At 53.2% G+C, this 24,786-nt stretch overlaps 10 protein-coding genes across 10 annotated transcripts; 5 read left to right on the top strand and 5 right to left on the bottom strand.

Annotated features, from left to right (window-relative positions):
* Positions 1 to 747: 747 nt before the first annotated feature.
* On the bottom strand, positions 748 to 1,016 carry J4E78_009882 (uncharacterized protein; the record flags this gene model as incomplete). Its single annotated transcript, XM_049370467.1, has 2 exons — positions 748 to 786; positions 831 to 1,016. 2 exons carry the CDS (start codon positions 1,014 to 1,016, stop codon positions 748 to 750), a joined length of 225 nt encoding a protein of 74 aa, XP_049217813.1.
* A 310-nt stretch (positions 1,017 to 1,326) lies between these two features.
* Positions 1,327 to 5,563, bottom strand: J4E78_009881 (uncharacterized protein; the record flags this gene model as incomplete). Its single annotated transcript, XM_049370466.1, has 5 exons — positions 1,327 to 1,439; positions 2,013 to 4,705; positions 4,759 to 5,224; positions 5,281 to 5,482; positions 5,531 to 5,563. 5 exons carry the CDS (start codon positions 5,561 to 5,563, stop codon positions 1,327 to 1,329), a joined length of 3,507 nt encoding a protein of 1,168 aa, XP_049217812.1.
* Positions 5,564 to 5,654: 91 nt separating this feature from the next.
* On the top strand, positions 5,655 to 7,330 carry J4E78_009880 (uncharacterized protein; the record flags this gene model as incomplete). Its single annotated transcript, XM_049370465.1, has 3 exons — positions 5,655 to 5,734; positions 5,844 to 7,032; positions 7,094 to 7,330. 3 exons carry the CDS (start codon positions 5,655 to 5,657, stop codon positions 7,328 to 7,330), a joined length of 1,506 nt encoding a protein of 501 aa, XP_049217811.1.
* Positions 7,331 to 8,194: 864 nt separating this feature from the next.
* Positions 8,195 to 9,964, top strand: J4E78_009879 (uncharacterized protein; the record flags this gene model as incomplete). The annotated part of the gene is made up of 4 exons (XM_049370464.1): positions 8,195 to 8,357; positions 8,410 to 8,560; positions 8,614 to 9,865; positions 9,923 to 9,964. The coding sequence occupies 4 exons, from the start codon at positions 8,195 to 8,197 to the stop codon at positions 9,962 to 9,964; spliced, it is 1,608 nt and encodes a 535-aa protein (XP_049217810.1).
* Positions 9,965 to 10,624: 660 nt separating this feature from the next.
* J4E78_009878 (uncharacterized protein) lies at positions 10,625 to 13,046 on the top strand (the record flags this gene model as incomplete). The annotated part of the gene is made up of 3 exons (XM_049370463.1): positions 10,625 to 11,038; positions 11,095 to 11,889; positions 11,994 to 13,046. The coding sequence occupies 3 exons, from the start codon at positions 10,625 to 10,627 to the stop codon at positions 13,044 to 13,046; spliced, it is 2,262 nt and encodes a 753-aa protein (XP_049217809.1).
* A 1,179-nt stretch (positions 13,047 to 14,225) lies between these two features.
* COT3 (Elongation factor 2) lies at positions 14,226 to 17,051 on the top strand (the record flags this gene model as incomplete). The annotated part of the gene is made up of 5 exons (XM_049370462.1): positions 14,226 to 14,233; positions 14,329 to 14,344; positions 14,426 to 14,483; positions 14,549 to 16,980; positions 17,034 to 17,051. The coding sequence occupies 5 exons, from the start codon at positions 14,226 to 14,228 to the stop codon at positions 17,049 to 17,051; spliced, it is 2,532 nt and encodes an 843-aa protein (XP_049217808.1).
* Positions 17,052 to 17,648: 597 nt separating this feature from the next.
* Positions 17,649 to 20,003, top strand: J4E78_009876 (uncharacterized protein; the record flags this gene model as incomplete). Its single annotated transcript, XM_049370461.1, has 4 exons — positions 17,649 to 17,713; positions 17,781 to 17,902; positions 17,952 to 19,606; positions 19,659 to 20,003. The coding sequence occupies 4 exons, from the start codon at positions 17,649 to 17,651 to the stop codon at positions 20,001 to 20,003; spliced, it is 2,187 nt and encodes a 728-aa protein (XP_049217807.1).
* A 400-nt stretch (positions 20,004 to 20,403) lies between these two features.
* On the bottom strand, positions 20,404 to 21,016 carry J4E78_009875 (uncharacterized protein; the record flags this gene model as incomplete). The annotated part of the gene is made up of 2 exons (XM_049370460.1): positions 20,404 to 20,528; positions 20,869 to 21,016. The coding sequence occupies 2 exons, from the start codon at positions 21,014 to 21,016 to the stop codon at positions 20,404 to 20,406; spliced, it is 273 nt and encodes a 90-aa protein (XP_049217806.1).
* Positions 21,017 to 21,101: 85 nt separating this feature from the next.
* J4E78_009874 (uncharacterized protein) lies at positions 21,102 to 21,553 on the bottom strand (the record flags this gene model as incomplete). Its single annotated transcript, XM_049370459.1, has 2 exons — positions 21,102 to 21,169; positions 21,307 to 21,553. 2 exons carry the CDS (start codon positions 21,551 to 21,553, stop codon positions 21,102 to 21,104), a joined length of 315 nt encoding a protein of 104 aa, XP_049217805.1.
* Positions 21,554 to 23,307: 1,754 nt separating this feature from the next.
* J4E78_009873 (uncharacterized protein) lies at positions 23,308 to 24,510 on the bottom strand (the record flags this gene model as incomplete). Its single annotated transcript, XM_049370458.1, has 3 exons — positions 23,308 to 23,598; positions 23,662 to 24,348; positions 24,406 to 24,510. The coding sequence occupies 3 exons, from the start codon at positions 24,508 to 24,510 to the stop codon at positions 23,308 to 23,310; spliced, it is 1,083 nt and encodes a 360-aa protein (XP_049217804.1).
* Between the last annotated feature and the right edge of the window lie 276 nt (positions 24,511 to 24,786).

Genomic DNA, 24,786 nt, shown 5'->3' with positions numbered 1-24,786 from the left:
TGGGTGCCTATGTCACTCATCACACACTTCACATTGCGAGGACGCCCACGTCCACGTTCATGATCATGAATGAACTAGAAGAAGACTGTGACGAACAGGCATTGAATTCCGGGTATATGACCAACTAGCCTTTTCGGTAGTATCGTTGATAGATTGTAAACTTGTGTTACTTCGTACACCTGATCGTCTTGTTCCTTTCAACGAGTTGATTGAGTAGCATCTTGTGCACAACCACGGATGTGAAATGGGCGCGTATCCCTTGCAAGATGGTTGTCTTCAGCTGCGCACTGGCATAGGCTCCTTGACGGTGATAAAGATCAGATAAGATACGAACGGCACGGCGAGGCAAAGGCCGAACAGCATGAGGATTTCGTATAACTGATTCATGGCAGGCGCAGATAATGGTCTGGGTGTGCTTGATTGAGATACGCTTACGCGTTAGGGATCCAGTACGATGTATGGGTTTTGCGGGAAGAACAGAAGACGAGGCTGGTTTCCAACGGTATAAGCACCAAGGTCGTCCATTCCACCATCACCACTGCCAGCGTATCGCCCCTTCCTAGTGTCGCAAAGCGCTAGCCACATCATTCCCTCCAAAACAATTATCTTCCACTTTATCCCTATGTCTTTCCAGGCCACCGCTCACCCAACACGTAGCTGTACCGCCCCCTCTTCTCAATCCGCGCATCCTCGTCACACAACTCCCCTTCATCAAATTGCTCATACCGTGGTAAAGCCGAGACTTCACTACTTCTCCTCGTCACCGCTCGCGATGGCCTCTGCAACCTTATCGCACCGTCACCCAGCCCAATTCGTGTCGACCCTTGTACCAAATCGGCGAATTCATGCTCATCCCCTCTCTGGGCCCGTCGTTGATGCATCTTCATGCAGACTTTGTAAACGATGCGTAGGACGATTAGACCCGCGGCGATGATGACCATAACCCATAGTGCTTTGGCGTTGGGCCAGGTGAAGTCGGAGGCCGAGGCATCGTAGTTGCTGTCTGGGGTTGTCATGGCTGTGGCGATGAAGGAGGTAGTATACACGAGTTCCTAGAAGACATCGTGAATGACAAAAGGGCACATTGCACTTGAAGAAAGGTAAAGATAGTTTGAAGATATCCGAACAGCAAGCTGCTTCGCTGGCGAGAGACCGGAAGCCGTGCTGGCAAACGCGCAAACGCAATTTAAGCGTGAGGAACGACACCTAGCGACACATCGTCGTGACAACATCTTCACGTTTCTCGGTTCGAATAGCAAACACTATCACCTAATCTTGCCGCACAATGCATCTAGCCAAATGGACTTTGTGTCTCACTATTCTACATCAACCCTCCTTCTCATCGGCATCCGGCTGATCCTCGTCGTGATAGTCATTGACTCTCGGTCCCTCAGGTCCTTCAAGCGATTCGTCTACTTCGCGAAATGCATCTACGAAATCTATTCGCGCCAGGACGATGTCTAGATAGAGGGAGAGAGCAAGAAAGCCTGCGATCAGCCAGGTAGAAGTGTCCGCCATGGTTAGATGCAAGACACTGTGTTGAGATGTGTTTTGAGAATTCCTTTCGAAAGCGTAAGAAGTTAGATGACAGGAATACAAATGCAGAAGTAAGAAGAAAGACACGCAACCAGTACAGAGGGCGACGGGAAGTACTAGCCAAACGACCGTACCAGCAGCCGAACTCTGATGAGCAAACACCTAAATTGGGTAAGAAACTGAGACGTCTACGTGTATTCCAAACATCCGCGATTGCGAACGGGATGTTACTTCCATCTATCCTAGTAATATACAACCGCAAGTGTAGGTACTCAAAAACAATGCTCTGCACCAGCGTCATCCTTAATGACTGAATAGGACACGTCCACGAGAGTGCAGAGTTTATTGACACTCGTGGACATGTTCTATTAAGTCATTGATAACAGCGTTGATGTAGCAAGTTGCGTAATAATACATGGGTATTCTGGTCCTTCTGCAGCATGTCATCTCCAATTCTCGTTTCCATCATCTCTTACTATCCTTCAGATACGCGTTCCAATCAGTCTTCTCGCCCTGAACATCAACTCCCGTCACGCCATCCCCCTCAGTCCAGCCCTGCCACTTCTCCAAGCCAAACAGATGACGCATGGTAGGACGGCCATGGGGGCAAGCCCACGGCTTGTCCATACTGCCCATGTGTCGAACAATCTCCCGCATGCGTGGCGTCTGAAGGGTCTTACCGATCATCACCGAACTTCTGCAGGCGCGGCTTGCGAGTAACTTCCTGACCTTGGAGGGGCGCGGTATATGCGACGATGTGGACATGGACGAAGACTGTGGGCTTTCTACGATGAGTGCGAGGAGTTCCTCTAGATCCGTAGGTGTAAAGGTGACTTCTTTTGACATTGGCAATGAGACCAACTGCGCATGGTTGTCTGCGCCATTTTCATCCTCGGTGTCTAGATCGACAACAAAGCCGTTTGCGGTGAGTGAGGGTTTGTTCGCGCGGATAACTTCCTTCTCCACGGCAGTCAGCTCAAGAGGGTGTGGGTGGACTAGTCGCTGTGGCACTAGCGTTGTCGTGGCAGCGAGACGCTCAAAGTTGTACTTCTCGTCACTCGCATGCTGGTCGATGATGAAGAGGTCTGACGTGGGTGATGTGGATGTAGGCGGCCGTACAGCGATGATGAAGCCAAGATTGAACTGACCAATGATGCGCATTTCATTGAAGTCGGCTTTCGTTACTGTAAGGCTGAGACGCTCTTCTGGGTCTTCCTGGTTCAGCTGGGTGCTTGTCGGTAGTGCAGTCGCCTCATCGGTCTCCACAATCGACGCGTCGATGGATGCCTGTACAGTTTGTAGGTGCCGAGCAATGATATCCACATCTGTCTCGATGACACGCTCAAGATTGATGGTCCAATACTTCTTCTGAGTAACCTTGAATAGTTTGTTGGCGCGCTTGAGGTTCATTTCAGTGGGCCGGGCTGCAGCTTCTTCAGCGTCAGCAATGAGCTGCGCAATCTTCGCTTCTTCTCTCTCTTTCTTTTCGGAATCTTCTATATACTCATCATCGTCCGCGATCTCGGCTTCAGCTTCAGCTTGAGGCTGTACTTCACCATCAGACGAGGATTCCTCTTCTGGAGCTTCTTCGGAGATGACTGTTGCGCGCGGCGGTGGAGCGCTGGATGACACAGCAATATCATCCGTCCGCGGTTCCTCAAAGCCGCGGGATGGCAGGCGCTTATGCGGAGATGGAGAGCGTATAGGTGCATCAGACATATGACGATCTTGCGCGACTTCAGTCTCGTCCTCCCCCTCCTCCTCATCATCCTCCTCCTCCTCACTACTTTTAGCTTGCGTACCTGGTGCTGTAAAGCCGCTTAGACCCTTCTTGAATAAACTCCTCTTTGGCGTCTGATTCAGCGGCTTACCGGAGAGAGAAAACTTGGGTGTGTGTATCCTAGAGCGTTTGGCAGCTATCGATTGACTCCCCGTACCGATTGTGGAAATAGTCGTCGTGTTACTAACAGTTATAGTAGCCTGTTGGATTGGCGTGCGCATTGGACGCATACGATCAAAGGCGTTTTGAATGGTACTTTGTGACCAGGACTTCTGCGGTGTCTGTACTATGGCCGGGATTGGCTGTTGTTCATCGTCACCGTCATCAGTGGATTCTATATGCTTTGACGAGATGACTGGCTCCTGCTTGTGAGGACTCTGAGATGCTATGCGGGCATTGAAATCTTGTACGATTTTCGAAGGTTGTGAAAGCCTGACCGGAACTCCTGCTGCTTCGTCTTCTGGTTCAAACAATGGTGACTGTGACCTTGAGCGCGCTGGCTCGACCCGATTCTTCCTCTCTGGTGAAGGGCTGCGTGGCAGGACATGTGAATCGGACATGGGCTCTTCGGGAGACTCTCTGTTCTTGGAGGAGTTGGCTCTTCTAGGTCTTACCATTGGACGGACCGTTCGTTCTTCGGAGTCCCTGCCAGCAAACCGCTCAATGAGACTTGCCTTTACGAAGCCTGGACGGACATTCATATCAGGCGTGTCTTGAGGAGATGGCGATTCACCCCTGATTGGAGTCCTTTGGGGAGGCTCGACAGTATCTTCCGATTCACTTCGGTCGCCTGCAAATGCCGAGGTAGTGCTTTCCCGGGGTTGTATTGTTGGCGGCTTGAAGGCGGATGTGGGTGTCTTCTTGCCCAAGAGTTGAGCTTGGGGTACGCTCTGATCATGGCCCTCAAATAGCTCTAAAAGAGCGTCCTTGAGGTTCTCCAATAGCGTAGTCTGGTCGTGGAGCATGATGGTTCGCTTGTCTGGACTCACATTGACATCGTAGGCATTTGTGTCCAGCTGGATGTCTGCAAATACAAAAGCCGACTGAGTGATGTTATAGGATCTGTAGACCTCATTGATCGCCTTGGCAACTTGTGGCAGAGCGCAAGGCCGCGAGTTCACAAAGAACATCTGTCGGTCTTGTGTCTGGCGACCTTCACCCACAACAGGGCGGGAAATGTGGCCCACTATCTTGACTGTTTTTGAACCTGTTTCCTCTTGTGTGCTCCAGTTCTTTGCGCTTTGTGTGGCACCCAGCCGGCTCGAAGGGTCCATGACGAATTCGAGGCTTAGAGGAATCAGGGCAGCAATCGTCTTTGCGCCGTAGACATTGGAGATATTGTCTCGCGTACTCGCATTCGCGTTGGTCGAGAAAGCCACCGTCTTCTTTCTTGACTGAGTCAACACGATGGACGGGTGGATGGATATTGGATCTGCACTCACCCTTTCGGTATCTGATTGCTCACCGAGAACTTGACGCCTACGCTGATGCAAGCATATGCGTTCAGCAGCTGCAGCACTTTGTTGTACTCCCGCTTGATGTTCTTCTCGAGCTCCTTCCGCCGTACAGGTAGGTTATGGAACAGTGTCTCGACCACCACAGTCGTGCCCTGCTTGGCTGCTACCACCGACGTCCCCTTCAGCTTGCCGGACTGCTCGAACTCCAACTTCGTACCCTTTGGGCCGTCGGAGGGCCGAGCCGTAATGATGTGAAAGTTGGACAGCGCGCATAGCGACGACAAGGCCTCGCCACGGAAGCCGAATGTCTGTAGGGACGAAAGGTCGTCGTAGGTAGCGAGTTTGGACGTGTAGTGCTTGAGCGCGATCGTTTCGTAGTCGTCAGGGGAAATGCCAGAGCCGTTGTCTTGAACCTCTATGGCGTCCAGGCCATAGTTCTTGAAGCGCACCTCTGCGTTCGTTATCAGTCATCGCACGTCACCCAGAAATCGTGGGGCGAAGACATACCAACTGATGTGGCGCCTGCATCGATGCTGTTCTCGACAAGCTCTTTGCAGACTGACTCCAGACCAACAATGACCTGGCCGGACTGGATCTGATGCACAGAGCGGCCCTCGATGGCCTTGATGGTGGCCATGTCAACCCATGCCGAGGTGACGTCCTGGAGACGGTTGAATGCGGACGGCGTGACTACGCGACGCGTTTCGGGCTAGCCAATGGACGTGACGCGCTAAATGTGGGGGTCAACCGGTCGTACTCCGCACTGATGCCCGTGAGCTTCCCGCTTCATGTTTCAGACTTCAGGATAAGTAAATTGCGCCTTCGACACGTTTAAGTTTTCAAACCCCAGACTTCAATTTTTCTCGCTCTTCGCATGCAAGATGAATGATCCGAATGAGCTCGAACAGCTACAAGCGGTCGTCCGTCGGATGGCCGTGCAATCGCAATTCGAACACGATCTGTGAGTGCCAGAAACAACTGCGTCCGCGACGTAGGCGTCGCATGTCCTAGCTATGGCAGACTTGCACAACCACTCGCACCATTCATTCGGGTAGCTGACGTTTTTGCAGAATCACTAAAAAGAAGCTCGAGCTTGAACAGATCAACAAAGCAGCACGTGCCAATGATGTCGTGTATCAGAAATATATACGCTACTACGCAATGAAGGACTGCCTGCGGCTCATGAATCTGATGCATCAAAAGCTCCCCGTAGAGCTACGCGACTTGGTGTACGAGTTCCTCTGCGTTGAACCTGATCGTCCGATTCCCGTTGGGCCATACTATCACTTCCGCAAATACGATAAGCCTTTTCACGATCCATTGCAGAGGCAACATTACGACGGCTTCGTGGGACCAACCATTTCGTTCAGGGGGGCGGCACCACCAGCTCCTTACCGCGCTATCACCGGTAACAATCCGGACGTCGATGTGAAGACGGGGAAAGCCGATGACAGCAACGATGTGCAATTGAGCCTGGAACTTACAGAACGCATCGCGAACTTGGAGTTAATCCATCGGGATTATGATCGGAGTTTGGTCGACGACGACAATACCACTGTCCTCCCTGACGGCCGAGTCAGAGAAGAACACACACACAAGCCACCGAGGGATATGCCACTTCCATCCAGCCATTTTCTGGACCCCAGATACGTTGGTGCGGAAGCTGCGTATGAGATACAGAAGACATACTACGCGCTCAATACGTTTTCCATATGCAGCGTTGAACGAGCTATATTCGGCTTTTCCGAGAACCACTCCGGCCACAACATTGTGGGATACAACGACGAAGATGGTACCCCCTGGGAAGTATCGGAGGCCGTTCAGACAAAACCACTGCTGTACCCCAGGAACCACATCAGGAATCTCCAGGTTCGCGTCAAATTTGAGCAGTTTATCGAAGACATGCAGAAAGACCACTTCACGGAGCTTGATAAATACTCCTACGAACGACGCTTCCTCCGCTTCACTGAGCAAAACTTGCAAGGTCTCAGCCAATTCCTGAGGGAGCGATCCAAGCACGATATCAACATCGAATTTGTTATCATGACTGAACTCCCAGATTTCACAGATGACGAGTTTGGAGTGAGCGCTCAATGCAACTACGTGAATTTCCTGCAATCTATCAGGAACTGGGTATACATCATGAAGTATGACTGTGACAACATCTCTGTCAAGGTCACGCATCATGACCCACCCATGACGCCTTTTCCGCGTGATATCACAGGGATATTCGGATTAACTCAAAAGCAATGGGAGCAAGTAAGTATAGCATTAGCCAACCTCAGGCAAAGTGTCCCACATTGAGCTAACGGTAATATAGGAGAAAGCCATTCATCAGGATGAAAACACCTGGGTGGCACAATTTTACCTTGCAACCCCATGGATGGATCCGAACGACGTTTCGTTTGGCTATCCCGCTATTGAGGTAGACCATATGCTTCGCGAGCGATGGGGCATGGACTCGATTACAGCTACCGAGGCCACACTCCCCATCACAGAAGGCAGATATTGGCCCAGTTCCATCAACGCGGTGCCTCTTGATCGCAGGTTTGACTAGAGGCAATGGAGAAAAGTGAATACCCTATAGCCTACATTAACGTCGGATTTTCTAATCTATATTTTTTGTCCCGGTGTATTCTACAGACGCGTTCGGGTTTTCCCTTGTATGATGTGCCATCAATGCTATCGGCGCTTTCATGTTCATAGATGACGACTACTACTGTCAGACCAGGTATGGCCTTGTCGCTGTTTGACATTGCAGCGACAATCCCTACCGCGACCTTGGGAACATTGATGTTGGTAGCATGTAATTGGTGGACCCGAATATTATTTTGATGAATTGGGCATACTCACAGGTGGCGTGCTGGACATGCGATGCCGTGCTTGCGGCGCGGGCGAAGATGCCGATTGGCCGCGTGCCTGAAAACCAGGGCAGGAACTGTATGGGGCGGTCCCCGTCCCTCGATCTCGAGATCTGAGACCTACAGTGGATTTCTAAGACAACGCACGACTTAGGCTTAGTCTCCGAACAACGTCACTGCATGTGCCGGCGACACGCATGCGTCGTATGGTCGTATCCGCCGACCACAGATGCCGCGCTCTATACGGCAGCATCATCCATGGGCGTCCACTCGTCGCGCGCCCGGATGTGCTAAATCCGACTCGCCGGGCAGCGCCAGGCCTATAACGCACTAGAGTCCGAAAGTCGATGTGATTGACATGGCTCCTTTTGCAGTGGCCACCGCTCGCGCCAAGCCCTGCAATTAAACAATCAGAGATCCTCTTTTCGGCTTCGTCCTCGCGCGGGAATATAATACGGCGTCGATTGACTCCCCTTGGCTTCCCTACGTCCTCCCCTCCGCGACCTTCGCGCCTCCCCCTCGTACATAACACAGCGCGGCGCGATCCTAATCTCTTCGACATGGCGGTCAACGCGAGTTTTGTCTCGCCGACGGCGGACGCAAAAGTTGCGCATGTCCTCCAGCAATTCGATACCAGCGGTCTCCTATCCTCCGTCTTCTCCGGCTTCAATGCCTGGAAGCTCGCTCTGACGCTCATCATAACGGCGGTGGCGTACGACCAGTGTAGGCATTACATGTGTCACGTTTGCGCCGGACATTGCTGACACTCGCGCAGTCAAATACATCTGGAACAAGGGCTCAATCGTCGGTCCCTCGTGGAAGATACCCTTCATCGGTCCATTCCTCGAGTCTGTCAACCCCGATTTCAAGAAGTACCACGAAAAATGGATGTCCGGTCCTCTCAGCTGCGTATCCGTCTTCCACAAGTATGCCACCCCGTCACCTGCCCTCAGTCTGTGCCTATACTGACCGCTCCTAGATTCGTCGTCATTGCCTCCACCCGCGACATGGCCCGCAAGATCTTCAACTCCCCCGCCTTCGTTAAGCCCTGCGTCGTCGATGTCGCGCAGAAACTCCTCCGCCCCGAGAACTGGGTCTTCCTGGACGGCCGTGCCCATGTCGACTACCGCAAAGGTCTCAACAGCTTGTTTACTCGTCAAGCGCTCGAACAGTACCTACCGGGCCAGGAGGAAGTTTACAACACATACTTCAAGCGCTTTGTGGAGCTTTCGCAAGTAGAGAACAAGGGCAAGCACATTCCCTGGATGCAGGAGTTCCGCCTCATGATCACTGCGTTGAGCTGCCGTACCTTCGTTGGTCACTACACCTCTGACGAGGCCGTCAAGAAGATCGCCGACGACTACTACCTGATCACCGCTGCGCTCGAGCTTGTCAACTTCCCTATCATTATCCCCTTCACCAAGACCTGGTACGGAAAGAAGTGCGCTGACATGGTCCTGGATGAGTTCTCCAAGTGTGCCGCAAAGAGCAAGGTCCGCATGGCTGCTGGTGGCAAGAAGGAGTGCATTCTCGACTTCTGGGTAGACAACATGATCGAGTCTGAGAAGTACCGTAAGAGGGTTGAAGCTGGCGAGAAGGTCGATGACGCCGAGAAGCCCGCGACTGTCATCCGCTGGTTCAGTGATCTTGAGATCTCCATGACCATCTTCACCTTCCTCTTCGCTTCCCAGGACGCTACCTCTTCTGCCGCCACATGGCTCTTCCAGATCATGGCTGACCGCCCCGAGTACCTCGAGAAGATCCGCGAGGAGAACATCAAGGCCAGAAATGGCGATGTGCACGGTACTCTTTCGCTTGACGCCATCGAGAAGTTGCAATGGACCCGCGCTGTCGTCAAGGAGACTCTCCGCTACCGTCCCCCAGTCATCATGGTTCCTTACCTGGCTAAGAAGGACTTCCCTGTAACACCTGAATACACCGTTCCCAAGGGCTCCATGGTCATTCCTACAACCTACCCGGCACTTCACGACCCTGAAGCATACCCCAACCCAGACTCGTTCGAGCCTGAGCGATGGATCACCGGGAACGCTGATCAACAAACCAAGAACTGGCTTGTATTCGGCACAGGTCCCCACTACTGCCTGGGCCAGACATACGCGCAAGCCAACCTCATGTTGATGATCGGCAAGGCGAGTATGTTGCTTGACTGGGACCACAAGGTCACCGACCAGAGCGAGGTGATCAAGGTGTTTGCCACTATTTTCCCTATGGTAAGTCGTATTGCGCACCATCCACATCTCTTCAGATCATTCGCTAACCTTCTATAGGATGACTGCCTTCTTACATTCAAGGACCGAACAGCGGCATAAACAGTCAATGTTCTTTTCAGCTACGTGATGCGCACATTGAGCGATCTTTCTTGCATTTGCATCCGTAGATTTCTGTGTTGAAAATTTGGTTCGTCCAAGGCAGAGGTACACTTGTACTCTGGTCTTGCATCTTTAGACATTAATGATTACGGCCCTTGGCGCTTCTTGAGAAGTAGCCCGTTGGCTTCATGAGTACAGTGTAAGCTGGGATGAATTAATACTGGGACGAGGAGGGGATAAGCTGGAGAGGGGACGGCCTTATATAGGACAGCGATAATGGCGTGGAGAATGTATGAAGTCAAGAACAATCCTCGCGTGCTTTTGCAAAACGTGCTGGGTGGATTGCAAGCTCAGTGGTTCACATGTCTACCGCGGGCAGGGACTAGAGCTATGACCATGACCCTTGAAGTCCACTCCACATGCCGATTGTCTTTCGTGTTTCCACCGCCTGCTTGCCAGCAGCAGCATCAGCATCCTCCCAGCCCCAGAACCTTCCCACGGATTGCTATTTTTCGCTTGGGACGCCATCGTAAAAGCGCGGCAGAGGAGTGAATGCCCGACCGATTGCGCACAGTCACGCTGCTTTCAACCGACACCCCAACACCAACAGTCGCAACGACGCAAGACGTTCAGCACAGGTTCTGAACAAAAGCGCACGTCATGGCGCCTGCCGCCTCTCCCTCGGAGCGCGATCCTGAGCGCGTCGGACCACACCCGTCCTACATCGAGATCGCGAAGCCCTACATCCTGCAGTCGCGCATGCAGAAATGTCTCACAGAGATACATATGAGCGATGCCAAGGAGGATGCCGTGCGCCTGCAAGGCGTTGCCTGGATAGATCAAGTCCGGCGCGCGCTGCAGCTGCCTATCCGTACCTTCAACACAGCTGTGATCTACTACCATAAGTTCAGGCTATTACATGCGGACAATGAGTACAACTGGGCCGACGCGGCAGCTGCTGCACTCTTCACAGCCTGCAAAATTGAGGATACGTTAAAGAAGAGTAGGGAGATTCTTTGCGCCCATTGGAACCTCAAGGTTGGGCCTGGTGAGAGCCTAAGCAGCGATGATCCGGTATGCACCTATTGTGAGCGAGAATAACTACGAGTTCAAAGTTAACACATTAACAGCGCTTCGATAACCACTCCAAGCTTATCATCGGCCTCGAACGTCTCATGCTCGAAAGCGCCGGCTTCGATTTCCGCAACCGATACCCCCAAAAGGTCATGGTCAAGCTTGCCAGAGCTCTGCGATTCGACGCGAAAGACGAGGCCAAAACAACTTGGAACCTGAGCATCGATTCATACAGGACGTTTGCACCGCTGAAGCAGTCTACGCCGACTTTGGCTATTGCATGCTTAGAGCTTGCCGCACGGTTGCACGGGAAGGATGCCGCCAAGTTCGTGGATGCAGGACCTGTGAGATACCACAAGTGGGCTACCAGCCGGGCAGAGGTTATGGAGACGCTTCTCGATATGCTCGATCTGTACACCCATCACCGCAGCGCCACTTCGGTTGGACCCTCCTACACACTCGAACACTTTATCAACATCCGCATTGGACTCAACCAGGAGGCTTCAGCAGCGCACATCCCACGTTACTCTCAGTACAAGTCTGAGCAAGCCGCCGACCCAGAAGGCACAGCCAACGGTGCCAAGCCTCGCAATGGCATCGACCCTACCAGTCCACTTACCCCAGCCACCCCCGTCGCACTCTCGCCTGGCGCAGACCAAGCACCCAAGTCCGCAATCGGCATTCGTGGTCAGAACGGCACGGTCAGGTTCATGTTGGACGCTGCCCGTGCGCACGGTGAGCGCGCCGAAGTTGAGAAGTTCCACAAGGTCGAAGAAGAGGAGTATGAGGTAGAGGTGCCGAATGACCCTAGGGCAGATGAGAGGGAGAGAGATAGGGCAAGAGTTGGAAGAGTGCGTTGAGTATAAACATGGATTTTACGTTCTTGGATTTTGCTGTTCTATTACTTGCGCATTGCATTGCGCACGATAGAGGCGAAGCTAAATATTAATGATAGGACTCCATCGGCAGTACCGATGACTGGTACAGTGGTCCAGTCGCAGTTGGTGATGCGAGGGATGGTGCGAGCAATCAACGCGAAGGAGGGTATTGGGACAGATTTCGCCAGCGCTCGGAAGAGGCATCGCTTGCTCGGCCAGCTGCTCACGTGGAAGAGAACGTCCACCCATCGAGAAGGGCCGCCAACTTCGACGACATTGACAAGGGCATCATACAACAAAAGGCCAATGACGATGCTGTGACTTCGTTCCGCGACAGGAACTCAGAAGATGGAGCACATAGCAAACGATCACGGAAACGCCCTCATGCACAGAAGCGGAAAAAGCTGGCCAAGCGGGGCGATGTCAGTGATGATGAAGAAGACGCTCATCGAATGGAGGCAAGCTACGAGCGACATCCGCGAAAGCCATCAGATTTATCCCACGACGAAGCAGATCACCAGCGGGGCTTTGACCAGACCGATCGGTTCACACCTCCGCATGACCCCCGAGATGGCCGCCTAAATTTTAGCCACCGAAGCCGTGATAGCACACGTGGAGGCAAGCGCCGCGGAAAGGGAGAACACTACCATGAGGCAGGTCACGGCAGCCGCAACCGGAAAGATTCGACACCTCCCTTCCAAGATGGATACCAGAATCGTTCCTACTGGCGTGAAGCGCAAGTCGCTGAAGCACAAGGCAAGGACGACACGTCACCACAGAGAACTGTGATGCGCAACACTTCCGAAGAGCGTAACGAACCAGGACGACTAGCAACATTCATTCATCCGGATCGCATGGCGCAAGTCTCGCCAGAACCAGAGCATAGTCGGACTACCAGGCCCCAGGCACGCAGCGAGGCACTTCCTGCGGTAGATGTCAAGAATAAGCAACCAACTAGCACGAACAAGGCACTCTCCGCGAATGATGGGCATCAGTGGGCAGGTACTGGCAGTGAGAACAGCAATGTCAGAGGAAGAGGAAGAGGTAGGGGCAGAGGCAGAGGCAAGGCAAGGGGTGGAAGGGGTGGCTATCGTGGAGGTAGAGGCAGAGGCGGCAGCTCGGACGAATGAGTGCACAGCCTTCTTGCTCTTTGTTTTGTGATGAAGAGAGATGTCAGGGACGACGCTCATGTTCTGGTTACCGGAGATTCTGGTGATGTAAGATAGGCTTTTTGAATAGGACAGGCCTTTTGGACAGGACAGCGAATGTACTTCGGCTTTCCAACTTGAGACAATGGTTTCGCGGTCAACGCACATTGTATTTTACTGGTATTCCAAAAGATTTATCGTCGTGCCCTGAGCAATGAGACGTGGCTATGCAGTGGGCCCAAAGGGCTGCGGAATTACCGGGGATAAGCCCAACGTGGTAGCAGCCTCATGAACGTACGCCTCTCGACTGGATTTCAAAGCGTCATCTTATGAATCGCCTGCTCTTGACCCAGAAGATCTTTGGAAAGTATGGGGAGTCATGCGTTCCTCAAGGGCGGGAGGGCACTGAAATTTCTCGATTAGATTGCTGAGGTCATCTATTTCCGGACGGATTCCAACCATGGTGCCTATGAAACCTGTGCCATGGCGCTGTTGGCAAAGAAATCACGAAAGATGGTATCCATTGTACCAGTGCATGATGATTTTGGGCTTTGCAAGGCGTAGACTTGCCACAAACACCCAACTGGGGCACATGCAGCCATGCATTTTTCCGCTGCAAGGCCAAATCTAGTAGGTGAAATTACAAGTGACGATATTTCCCCCCGATCATGACCCACACCAGTTGCGGCGCTACCCAATGGTATGTATTGGGCCGCCGCGTTGTAATCCGCAGACGAGTGACTGGCAGTACCACAAGAGATCAGTGGAGTCATGGCCTCGATTCTGGGGAAATCATAGAATTCAGCACATCGAGTTGTGCGGTACAAAAGCGAAAGGGCGCCGCAGCATGGCCAGTTTGGGCATTACAGGCTACTTCGCGCCACTGGTGGGCCGTGCTTTAGCGAGGAAAGCGCGACTGACCCCACCACTAGCTCTACTAAAAACCTTCGCTCCCCCTCGCAGAACTCTTCTCACCAGACGCACGCCCGCCTCTACGGCTTATAATCAACTCCCGTCTGTCTGACTCTGGTCGACTGCATCGCCAGAGACATCAGCTCAACCCGCGACCTATACACCGAATCCGCGCGCTCAAAGCGGGGTATTCGTCAACTCCCCTCCACTGAATTTTCGTAAAAGAAGAACAGTACCAACACCGCAAAGATGGTCAAGTAAGTTGCCGACGCCGTCCCCATCTCCCTTCCAGGCTTGGACCTTTCGTCTCTTGTCTGCGGGAACAATTGGACAATCGCTAACATGACGCCAGCTTCACCGTCGAGGAGGTACGTTCCGCGCACACATCACCCCGCACCACACGTCGATATTGGCAACACCGGAAGGATGAATACTGACTGCGCGGCTAGATCCGTGGTCTCATGGACGACCCTAAGAACATTAGGAACATGTCCGTCATTGCCCACGGTAAGCGCTCTCGTGGCAACCCCGCAGCATCGGGCTGGACAGAAAGCTAACATACCCCACCACAGTCGATCACGGAAAGTCCACCCTCACCGACTCGCTCGTCCAGCGTGCCGGTATTATCTCGGCTGCCAAGGCTGGTGAGGCTCGTTTCACCGACACCCGAGCTGACGAGCAGGAGCGTGGTGTCACTATCAAGTCGACTGCCATCTCCCTGTACGCCACCCTCAAGGACGAGGACGACCTCAAGGACATCCCCGTTCCCACCACCAAGAACGACTTCTTGATCAACTTGATCGACTCACCCGGTCACGTTGACTTCTCATCTGAAGTCACTGCTGCTCTCCGTGTCACCGATGGTGCGCTCGTTGTCGTCGACACCATCGAGGGTGTCTGCGTCCAGACCGAGACTGTCCTGCGTCAGGCTCTTGGTGAGCGTATCAAGCCCGTCGTCATCATCAACAAGGTCGACCGTGCTCTTCTCGAGCTCCAGCTCAGCAAGGAGGACCTGTACCAGAACTTCTCCCGTGTCATTGAGTCCGTCAACGTCGTCATCGCCACCTACTACGACAAGGCCCTCGGTGATGTCCAGGTCTACCCCGAGAAGGGTACCATCGCCTTCGGTTCCGGTCTCCACGGCTGGGCTTTCACCATCCGCCAGTTCGCTTCCAGGTACGCCAAGAAGTTCGGTGTCGACAAGAACAAGATGATGGAGCGTCTCTGGGGTGACTCTTTCTTCAACCCCAAGACCAAGAAGTGGACCAAGGTTGGCACACACGAGGGTCAGCCCCTTGAGCGTGCTTTCAACCAGTTCATCTTGGACCCCATCTTCCGCATCTTCCAGGCGGTCATGAACTTCAAGACCGACGAGATCCCCACTCTCCTCGAGAAGCTCGAGATCAAGCTCACTTCCGATGAGAAGGATCTCGAGGGCAAGCAGCTCCTCAAGGTTGTCATGAGGAAGTTCCTTCCCGCCGCTGACGCTCTCCTCGAGATGATGATTCTCCATCTTCCTTCTCCCGTCACCGCTCAGAAGTACCGTATGGAGACTCTTTACGAGGGTCCCCACGACGATGTCAACGCCATCGGTATCCGGGACTGTGACCACAACGGTCCTCTCATGCTGTACGTCTCCAAGATGGTGCCCACTTCCGACAAGGGTCGTTTCTACGCTTTCGGTCGTGTCTTCTCCGGTACCGTCCGCTCCGGTCTTAAGGTCCGCATTCAGGGCCCCAACTACACCCCCGGAAAGAAGGAGGACTTGTTCATCAAGGCCATCCAGCGTACCATTCTCATGATGGGTCGTTTCATCGAGCCCATTGACAACGTCCCCGCCGGTAACATTCTCGGTCTTGTCGGTGTTGACCAGTTCTTGCTCAAGTCTGGTACCCTCACCACCAACGAGACTGCCCACAACCTCAAGGTTATGAAGTTCTCCGTCTCTCCCGTTGTGCAGCGCTCCGTTGAGGTCAAGAACGCCCAGGATCTGCCCAAGCTTGTCGAGGGTCTTAAGCGTCTCTCCAAGTCCGACCCCTGCGTTCTGACCTACATCTCGCCATCTGGTGAGCACGTTGTCGCTGGTGCCGGTGAGTTGCACTTGGAGATCTGCTTGAAGGATCTCGAGGAGGACCACGCCGGTGTTCCTCTCCGTATCTCCGACCCCGTCGTGCAGTACCGTGAGACCGTCAACGCCACTTCCAGCATCACCGCGCTGTCCAAGTCGCCCAACAAGCACAACCGTCTCTACCTCACTGCTCAGCCTTTGGACGAGGAGGTGTCCCGCGCTATCGAGACTGGTGTCATTGCTCCTCGTGATGATATCAAGTCGCGTGCCCGTATCCTTGCTGACGAGCACGGCTGGGACGTCACCGATGCGCGTAAGATCTGGTGCTTCGGTCCCGACACCACCGGTGCCAACTTGCTCGTTGACCAGACCAAGGCCGTCCAGTACCTGAGTGAAATCAAGGACTCTGTAGTCTCTGGTTTCCAGTGGGCTACCAAGGAAGGTCCCATTGCTGAGGAGCCCATGCGCTCCATCCGCTTCAACATCATGGATGTTACCCTCCACGCTGATGCCATTCACCGTGGTGGTGGTCAGATCATCCCCACTGCGCGCCGTGTCCTCTACGCCGCCACTCTCCTTGCCGAGCCCACTCTTCTCGAGCCCGTCTACCTCTGCGAGATCCAGGTTCCCGAGCAGGCTATGGGTGGTATCTACGGTGTCCTCACCCGCAGGAGAGGTCACGTCTTCGAGGAGGCCCAGCGTGTTGGTACTCCTCTCTTCAACGTCAAGGCGTACCTTCCCGTCAACGAGTCCTTCGGTTTCACTGCCGATCTCCGTGCCGCCACTGGTGGACAGGCCTTCCCACAACAAGTCTTCGACCATTGGCAACATCTCACTGGTGGCTCGGCACTTGACCCCTCCACCCTCACCGGAAAGATCGTCTTCGACATGCGCAAGCGCAAGGGTATCAAGACTGAAGTGCCCGACGTTTCCAACGTAAGTTTCCTCCCGCATGGTCTAGAAACAGCATATGCTAACGAATCCTGCAGTACTACGACAAGCTATAAGGGAATGCTCGCAAAAGCGTTAGATTTCCTTTATTCGCGATTCTGGGTCATCCGACAGTCATGGGCAAGCTCGTGGCCGCTGGTCGATGTATGACGCAAACAGCTCCCCCATGGGACAACCAGAGCTAGTAAATGTCGGTCCGGGCGGTTTCGCCCTTGATATTAGTCAGGTTTTTTGGGGCTTTGCACGAAAGATACGGATGATGACCCTTTTCCTTACATGTTCTCAGTGTAGTATAGTTGGAGAAAATCAAGCTATATCGCACAAACACCTACGCATCTTTCATGTGTGACGTGTTTTAGTAAAGGTGATGTTGTTGTGAGTGAATGCATGCAGTGTCCAGGCCTGGTAGGTGCACCTCCTTCTGGTTAGATCATCCAGGAGTTCGAGATGGTGAATGTAGCGGGGCATCGGCGTCACGTGCTCACGGGTAAGAGAGCTATGACATTACCGTCGCGCTAGTAGCAACGCGAAAGATGTACGCTCGGCGCAACCAAGTCACACCAGAAACACCACAGCGCAGTACCAGACTGCAACTCGACATTAACGCGATCGCGCAACCTGGTTATGAATGTAATTTGCTCCTAGGACTCGCCATGTTACTCGAGGAGAAAGATCATGCCGTGTTCAAGAGTTGGTTGCTGCCGAACGTGGAGAACATGTAAGTCGGAGCTACACATTGCTCTCACCAAAGCTATCGCGCAGGCGCATGCTGACCTGGGATCTAGCTCCGGTGTAGAAGGCGGAGTGCTCGCTGACTATGTAGCCGCCCTCGTTACCGTCGACGACACGGATGCAAACGTGCAGCGTACCTTGATCGAGTCACTGCAAGACTTTCTTGGTCCGGAGAGTAAGCGCATGGGAAGGCTACGTCACAATTCGTCGCTAATGGCCCAAAGACACCGAGCCTTTTGCAAAAGACGTTATTGCAGCACTCAAAGCTAAGAGCTATCTTCCGAAGCCGAAAGCGAATGACGTTAAACCACAAGCATCGTCTCAAGCCTCACAATCCGCGCCCATACAGTCCATAGTTGGCAGCACGAACTTCGAATACGAACCGCATCCGTCGAACGTGCCATTTGGGGCCCCGAAAGGTCCTGCCGCCAACAGGAACTCAGCAGCATCACACCTCTTACCCGATCGACCAACTGCGCAGGGTTTATATCAGGATGGTTCGAATCAGTCGAGAAAGCGCAAGGTGTTAGAGAGGGACAACAGCCAGTCACAAGAGGGCCAGGATCCACACTATACCCGCAGCGGCGCAGGAAATAACAGGCCGTCGAAGCAGACAGCTCGCAGAGGCGGTAGGAATGCCGGGACTGGAGATGCGCGGACACAGAACGCGTTCGCGAGTTTTGGCGGTATGCCGAATTTCACAAATCTTCCGCCGCCGCCGCCGGGCCCTCTACCGTTCGATACCTCAGATCCCATGGCTTTCTTTGCCATGGCAGCAGCCTTCGGGGCAAATCTGCCGGGCATGCCTCAACTTCCTTTCTCCAATACGCAAGACGGTGGCTCAAGCCAAGGACAACCCAAGACAAAGTGTGCTGATTATTACGAGAGGGGTTTCTGCGCGCTGGGTAGCCTATGTCCACACGAACATAGCGACGCCGCCGTAGCCGTTTCGCCTGACGAAATCCCCGAATACGATCCGGAGCAGTCATTCCTTGCTGTACAGCCATCTAGAGGATCCAACAAGCAAGGAGTGTCCGGTGGCCAGCCTCGTGCAACTAAGGGTAGAAGGGCACGCGCATCGTTCTCTTTGCCGGGCTACTCGCGTGACAAGTCGAATAGGACCCTTGTCGTGGAACAGATACCAGCGGAGCATTTCAACGAGGACAGCATACGGAGCTACTTCTCAGAGTTCGGCGATATTGATGAGCTCGAGCTACACTCTAGGAGGCAGTTAGCAGTGATCAAGTTTGCTGATCGCCAGACCGCTAGGCGTGCTTATCATAGCCCCAAGGCCGTTTTTGAGAACCGGTTCGTCAAGGTCTACTGGTACGCACCAGAAACAAAGGAAAAGTTGGCCCAAGAGAAGCAAGAAGACGAAGAAGAGAAGCTCGACCTAGAGGCGATCGCCATTAGGCAGGCAGAAGCTCAGAAAGCGTTCGAGGAGCGTCGTCGCAAGGCTGCGGAAGCAGACGCGAGAGCTGCAGATATCGAGAGACAGCTGGAAGAAAAGAACAAGGAGATAGAAGAGATCAAGCGACAACTTGCTGAACTGTCAGGGGACCCGAACGATGACTTCGCTCAGACTCTTGCAACGCTACAAGCCGAAGCAGCGGAACTTTTCGATCAACATGGTCCTGGTGAGCAGGAGACACATGGCCGTGGCGCCTTCAATCCAGCTTACCGAGGTCGAGGATACGCTCCCTTTGCACCTCGAGGTAGGGGCTTTGGACCTTACCGGGGCGCGTACAGGGGCCGTGCAGGTGGTTATGCTGGTCGAGGTGTAGTGAATAAGAAGCTCGACAACCGGCCTAGGCGTCTGGCAGTCACCCAGATCCAGCCAGATACACCGAGGGATGAGTCTCTGCGGCAACACCTTCTCGTGAGTAGAAGTTATACATGGATTCATTCATCTCTGCTAACGATACGTACAGAATATACCCGAATGCACAAATATCGAGCGTCACCCCGAGCAAGCCGACACCCTCATCCTAACCTTCAAAGAGCGCTACCAAGCAGAAACTTTCCTTGACCAATCCCTCAATATCCCCGACGTTGGCAAACTCGATCTCGCATGGGTTCCGAACGACGCCTTTGGTGGTCTCAAATCCGTGACGACGACGGATGATGCACCCACAGCTCTCCACGACGATGATGGTGATGACTCTTCCGCTACTATCGGAGAGCAAGAGATCAAGGTCGAAGAAGATGAAGATCGGCAGATGGGGGGTGTGGATGCGGATATGGATGTTGCGGATGATGTGGATGAGTGGCTGTAAGTGATGATACCCTTGGCATGTGATGTGCAGTGACAGACTCTGCAATGTCTTTCTCTTCTCCTTTATTACTATCAAACATCAGCGTGACGTCATGCTTTTAGGTCAAGGAGCATGGTGTGTTCTCGAGATAGTCTCTTCGCATGAATGCAATGCATCAATATACCACATCTTAAGTCTGACAACGTCACATTGGCGCAGATATTCAAGAGACTTCCACGCCCCACCTCACATATAATATTACACTCCAGCCCTCCTATCTAATCATTGCCAGTTGAGCCTGCCATTATCCCTCCGACTCCGTACACCAGCTCCAACATGTTCACTTGCCACGTCGTTCCGTACAACATTCTCCCCCGATCCCAAACTCCTTCCTCCAAGCCTTTGGAAACCCACACCATGTTCACAACATAGCCTGAAAACTTTTCACCTCATCCCCCTTGACACCTTCAAACCAACTCACGCGGTCCTTGACAAACAGCTCGCGCGTCGGCTTCAACTTCGTCTCGACGAGATTGAAATCATCCACTGTCCCAAGGCGCAAGATGGAACAATCAGGGAAAGCAGCGCCAACGCGATACATGAGCGTACCGCAAGTATTGCAAAAGTAGTTCGTCATAGTGTGGCCCGAAGCTATCGTCGAGGCCTGACCATACGACGACAAGTTCGCACGACCACGGAGGTGGCGCAGGTGTCTGTTATATCTCTTGTCAGTAACTGCCCTGCGCATATCCCCCACACCCCCAGAACCATTCAATAGGAAGAAGAAAAAAGACTTACGAATCCCTAACCGTAAAGTTACTAGCAAACATACTCGCAGTAATCTTCCTGCAATCCGCACAATTGCACACAAACGACGATACCAAACCGGGGCCCTCAACCGGAAAAGCGAGTTGCACCGCGCCGCAGAAACACGTCGCAGTCGCTTCTTCGTTGTTGGAAAACCCGTCTTTGGCCTGCCCTGCGAGCGGGAAGTAAGGCACGGATTTATCGGATGTGCTGACGGACATGGCCATGGATGATGCTATTGGTGCGGGATCTCTTAGTGAGGGCGTCGCTGGTACTACAGGCGTGGGCGTTTGAGTGGTTCGAGTCGATGTTCTAGTCGACGTGCGCGTCGAAGGTTGCCGTGAGGTTTGCGTGGAGGGCTGTGTTGTCCTCTGGGAGTTCTGCGTCGATGGCCGCGGTGTTGAAAGCGGGGATGGGGATAGCGCGTAGGCGTTTCCTGGGGCTCGTACTGGTGTTGATGGTAAAGGCGGGGGAAGACTAGTTGATGATGCTGTTGCCTCGGTAGGCGTGCCACTACTTTGGATTGGTGTATCTCCCCAGTTTGCGAAATCTTGGATGTTCGAACCGCGGCCCAGGAACATGGAACTTGCTTTCTTGCGCAGGGAGGAGTGCGATGGTGGCGTGGAGAGTTCTTTCCGTTTCTCTGTTACTAGTAGTGTGGTTGAGCTCTTTGACTTGCGCAGCACGGCTGGTGGTGGATTGTCGGTGCCGGGGATGTGTAAGTCGGGATTCAGGCGCTGGGCGATTTGCTTGATGAACTCCATGGTTGCGACTGGCTTTCCTTCTCTTTTTTATGTTCCTCTCTCCCTCCCTTGCCTCGCGATATGCTGTGTACCCAGGATTTGTAATGGTGAGCACTAAACCTTTCGCGGGAGCTGCTAAGTTGGCTGACAGATCAGATAATGCAGGTCGTGTTTTCCCTTCCGTTCGTTCAGTGGCTATACCGGCTATTGTTGTGGTTGTTGTTATCGATGGTGTTGCTCAGTAAGCCAATATATCATTTCGTCATCGATGTATTACACACATGGAAAACCGTCGTTTTAACCCCGACTCCGCATTTCCTACACTTCCAGCCCCACAAGGTAAGGATTCAAGAACACAACGACCCCCGGTTCTGGGATCGAATGGATCGAAACAAACGACGAAAGGGGAGGGTTCGTTGCTACGGACTTGTTTTGGTCTTTCCAAGCCAGAAAAACAATTATGGCACGCGTCGCGTAACTTCCGTTGGGACGGCTTCACGCTTGAGGCCTGATCTGCGGTGTTAGTGGCCGATTGGTGGTTCCTGAGGATATGCAGGGATCGGTTGCATGCGATTTGAAGGATATCGGTGATTTGGTAAGCATGTCCGTTGGGTCGTGTCCATGGGAACTGCATAAGCTTCACTGTTCACCCTCAATTTTGTTGAGCAGGTGCGACATCAAGCTAGGACACCAATGAACCTTGTATCTGAGACAGTACTGTAAAGTGAACTTTCCCCATGTTGCAGCCATGGTAATTGTTCATTTTCCCAGTTCTGGTTTTCAATAGCTACTCCATGATCTCACTCTGCCTCGCTCCTTCCACTCCATGGACCCAACTCACCCTATCTTTGACGTAGACCTCTCGCTTGGGTTTCAGTAAGCCCTCCATCAAATTCAGATCGTCGACGGTGCCTGCTGCATTTAGTACACATTTCGCTTGACCGGAGAACATCTCATACCAAGCCTCATTAGGGTAAATTCGGGATGCCGCTCAGTCAGCCGGTACATGAGCGTTCCACATGTGTCGCAAAAACAGTTCGTCATTGCCTGGCGTGAAGCAGTCGTCTGAGACTGTGAGAACTTCTTCAGATTGTCCTGGCCGCGAATGTGCTTGACAGCTGAAGCCGCGACAATGAAAGCTGAGGTAAAAGCTGACGCTGTGATCTTTCGGCAATCGGTGCAGTGGCAGACAAAGGTGTCTACAAGGCCCGGGGCGGTGGTTGGCTGTATTGAGCATTAGATCTGTGTGATGGAGGAAGACTAGAGCTACTGGACCGCGAACTTACAAACGCTAGTTGTACGGCTCCGCAATAGCATGTAGCTGTCGCCTCGCCTTCTTTGGAGTAGCCATCCTGCTTTAGACTGTTATGGGGTATGTACGGTTTGTCCTTATCCGAGTCTCGTGTAGACATGGTGGTGATATCCTTGCTTGACTATGACGTAACCGTTGCAGACGAGGAGTGAATGTGGATGATGCAAGAAGAAGCTTTTGGGGGGCTCAAAAGCGATGCTATGTAGTCATGCTTATCTGTGTAACCCAACCTCTATCTCCGATGTATTGCCGGAGGGAGTGCATGTCCGACCCTCCTCTCACTCACTCCGCTCACTCCGTTAGTTTCATACAGGCCCCGGACAAAGAAACACGGGCGGTCCATATGCGCTCGTCGGGCGCCAGCATAATCCTCATGGTAGCTTCACTGAGCTGTAAAGTGTGGCATTCTCGGACAAAGACTTAGGTATCTGAAGAGAGACGCATCGTAGTAACCGATAGGCCTTTACAACTTACTCGCCTTACCCTGCCCCAACGTAACAACCAACTTACCGAACTGACTCGCACTCTTCATATCCTCAAACAGGGTATCAATCTTCTCCACATCCAAACCATGCACACTGCGACTGACCACAGGCTTCATCTTCTTCTCCTTGACAAAGCGCACCATATCCGCAAACTCCTTCCTCGAACCCATCGTCGAACCGCGGACTTCGATGTTGCGCAGCACGGCGGACATGAGGAAGTCCATTTTGGGTGATACGGTCATGCCGTATATGGAAATGACGCCGCCGGCCTATATCGATAAATCAGCTTATTGTTGCAAGAAATGGAGGGAAAGAGGGAGGGAATAACGAACCTTGAGTATCTTACTCCCCACTTTAACAACATCACCGCCCGCGCCATCAACAATAGCATCAAGGTACTTCCTTTCCTTGGGCAGCATAGCCTGAAGTTTCTTATCCCAATCCTTCTCCTTGTAGATAACACCTCCCTTCGCGCCCAACTTGACCGCCTTGTCAATCTTCTCCTGATTCCCGCTCGTCACGTAGACATTGCAACCTTGTGCCACAGCGAACAACAGCACCATAAGCGCAACACCGCCTCCAATACCCGTGACGAGGATATTCCGTCCTGGCATCGCATTCCCGCTCTTAACCCAGAACGCGCGCCACGCCGTCAGCCCGGTAAGCGGCAACGCAGCAGCCTCCTCGTCGTTGAGATGGTCGGGGCATTCCTCCAGTTCACCGGCGTCGAGCGCGCAGACATCTTGTAGTGTGCCCGCGGGATTGCTCTTCGTGCCGCCCATTATCGCATACCCCTTGGGATGTTCGGGGCCGTCCATGCTGTCCTTCCAGCCCGTACCCGGGTTCAGCAAGACGCGCTTGTTGAGCCATGATTGTGCCGAGGGGGATGCGCCGGCGGAGGTGACGATGCCGACGCCGTCTGCGAGGAGGGGTACGCCGAAGGTTGTGCCGGGGTAGAGGTGTTGGCGGATGAAGAGGTCGCGGTGGTTGAGCGCGGCGGCGGTGAGGGTTATGAGGGCCTGGGTCATGGGGATTAGACTGTGCACGAGTGTTGGGTTGTGGTAGAGGGAGCTTACTTCATTTTCTTTGGGCTTGGGTTCGGGAACGGTTATCTTCTCGAGTGGGTAGTAGACTTTGCCTGGCTTGCCTTCGACTTGTCTGATCACGATGGCGGAAGGCATGGTTGTTGATGGCGATTGAGACGTGATGTGATGACGCGTAGCAGTTCAATGTCGGGTGAACAGGCTAGGGAGGATGCGTGATTAGATATGTGCAGCTCAGATGCGCGGAGCGATGACCCGAATAGCTCATCATGGTTGTCGTGCTCGGATGCATGACGAAAGAGTCGCTGGACCGAGGTCGCGTTCGGGGCGGAGGGTATGCTTATCGATCGATGCGGGGAATCCGGATGACGGGGATTGCTCGGTCTTTGCAATGCAACACACATTGGGATTCAT

Source organism: Alternaria triticimaculans (assembly GCF_023758025.1).
Source record: "Alternaria triticimaculans strain BMP 0046 chromosome Unknown scaffold_24, whole genome shotgun sequence".
Taxonomy (NCBI): Eukaryota; Fungi; Ascomycota; class Dothideomycetes; order Pleosporales; family Pleosporaceae; genus Alternaria; species Alternaria triticimaculans.
The sequence above is the reverse complement of the archived record's forward strand: the minus strand, read 5'-3'. Positions and strand labels throughout refer to the sequence as shown.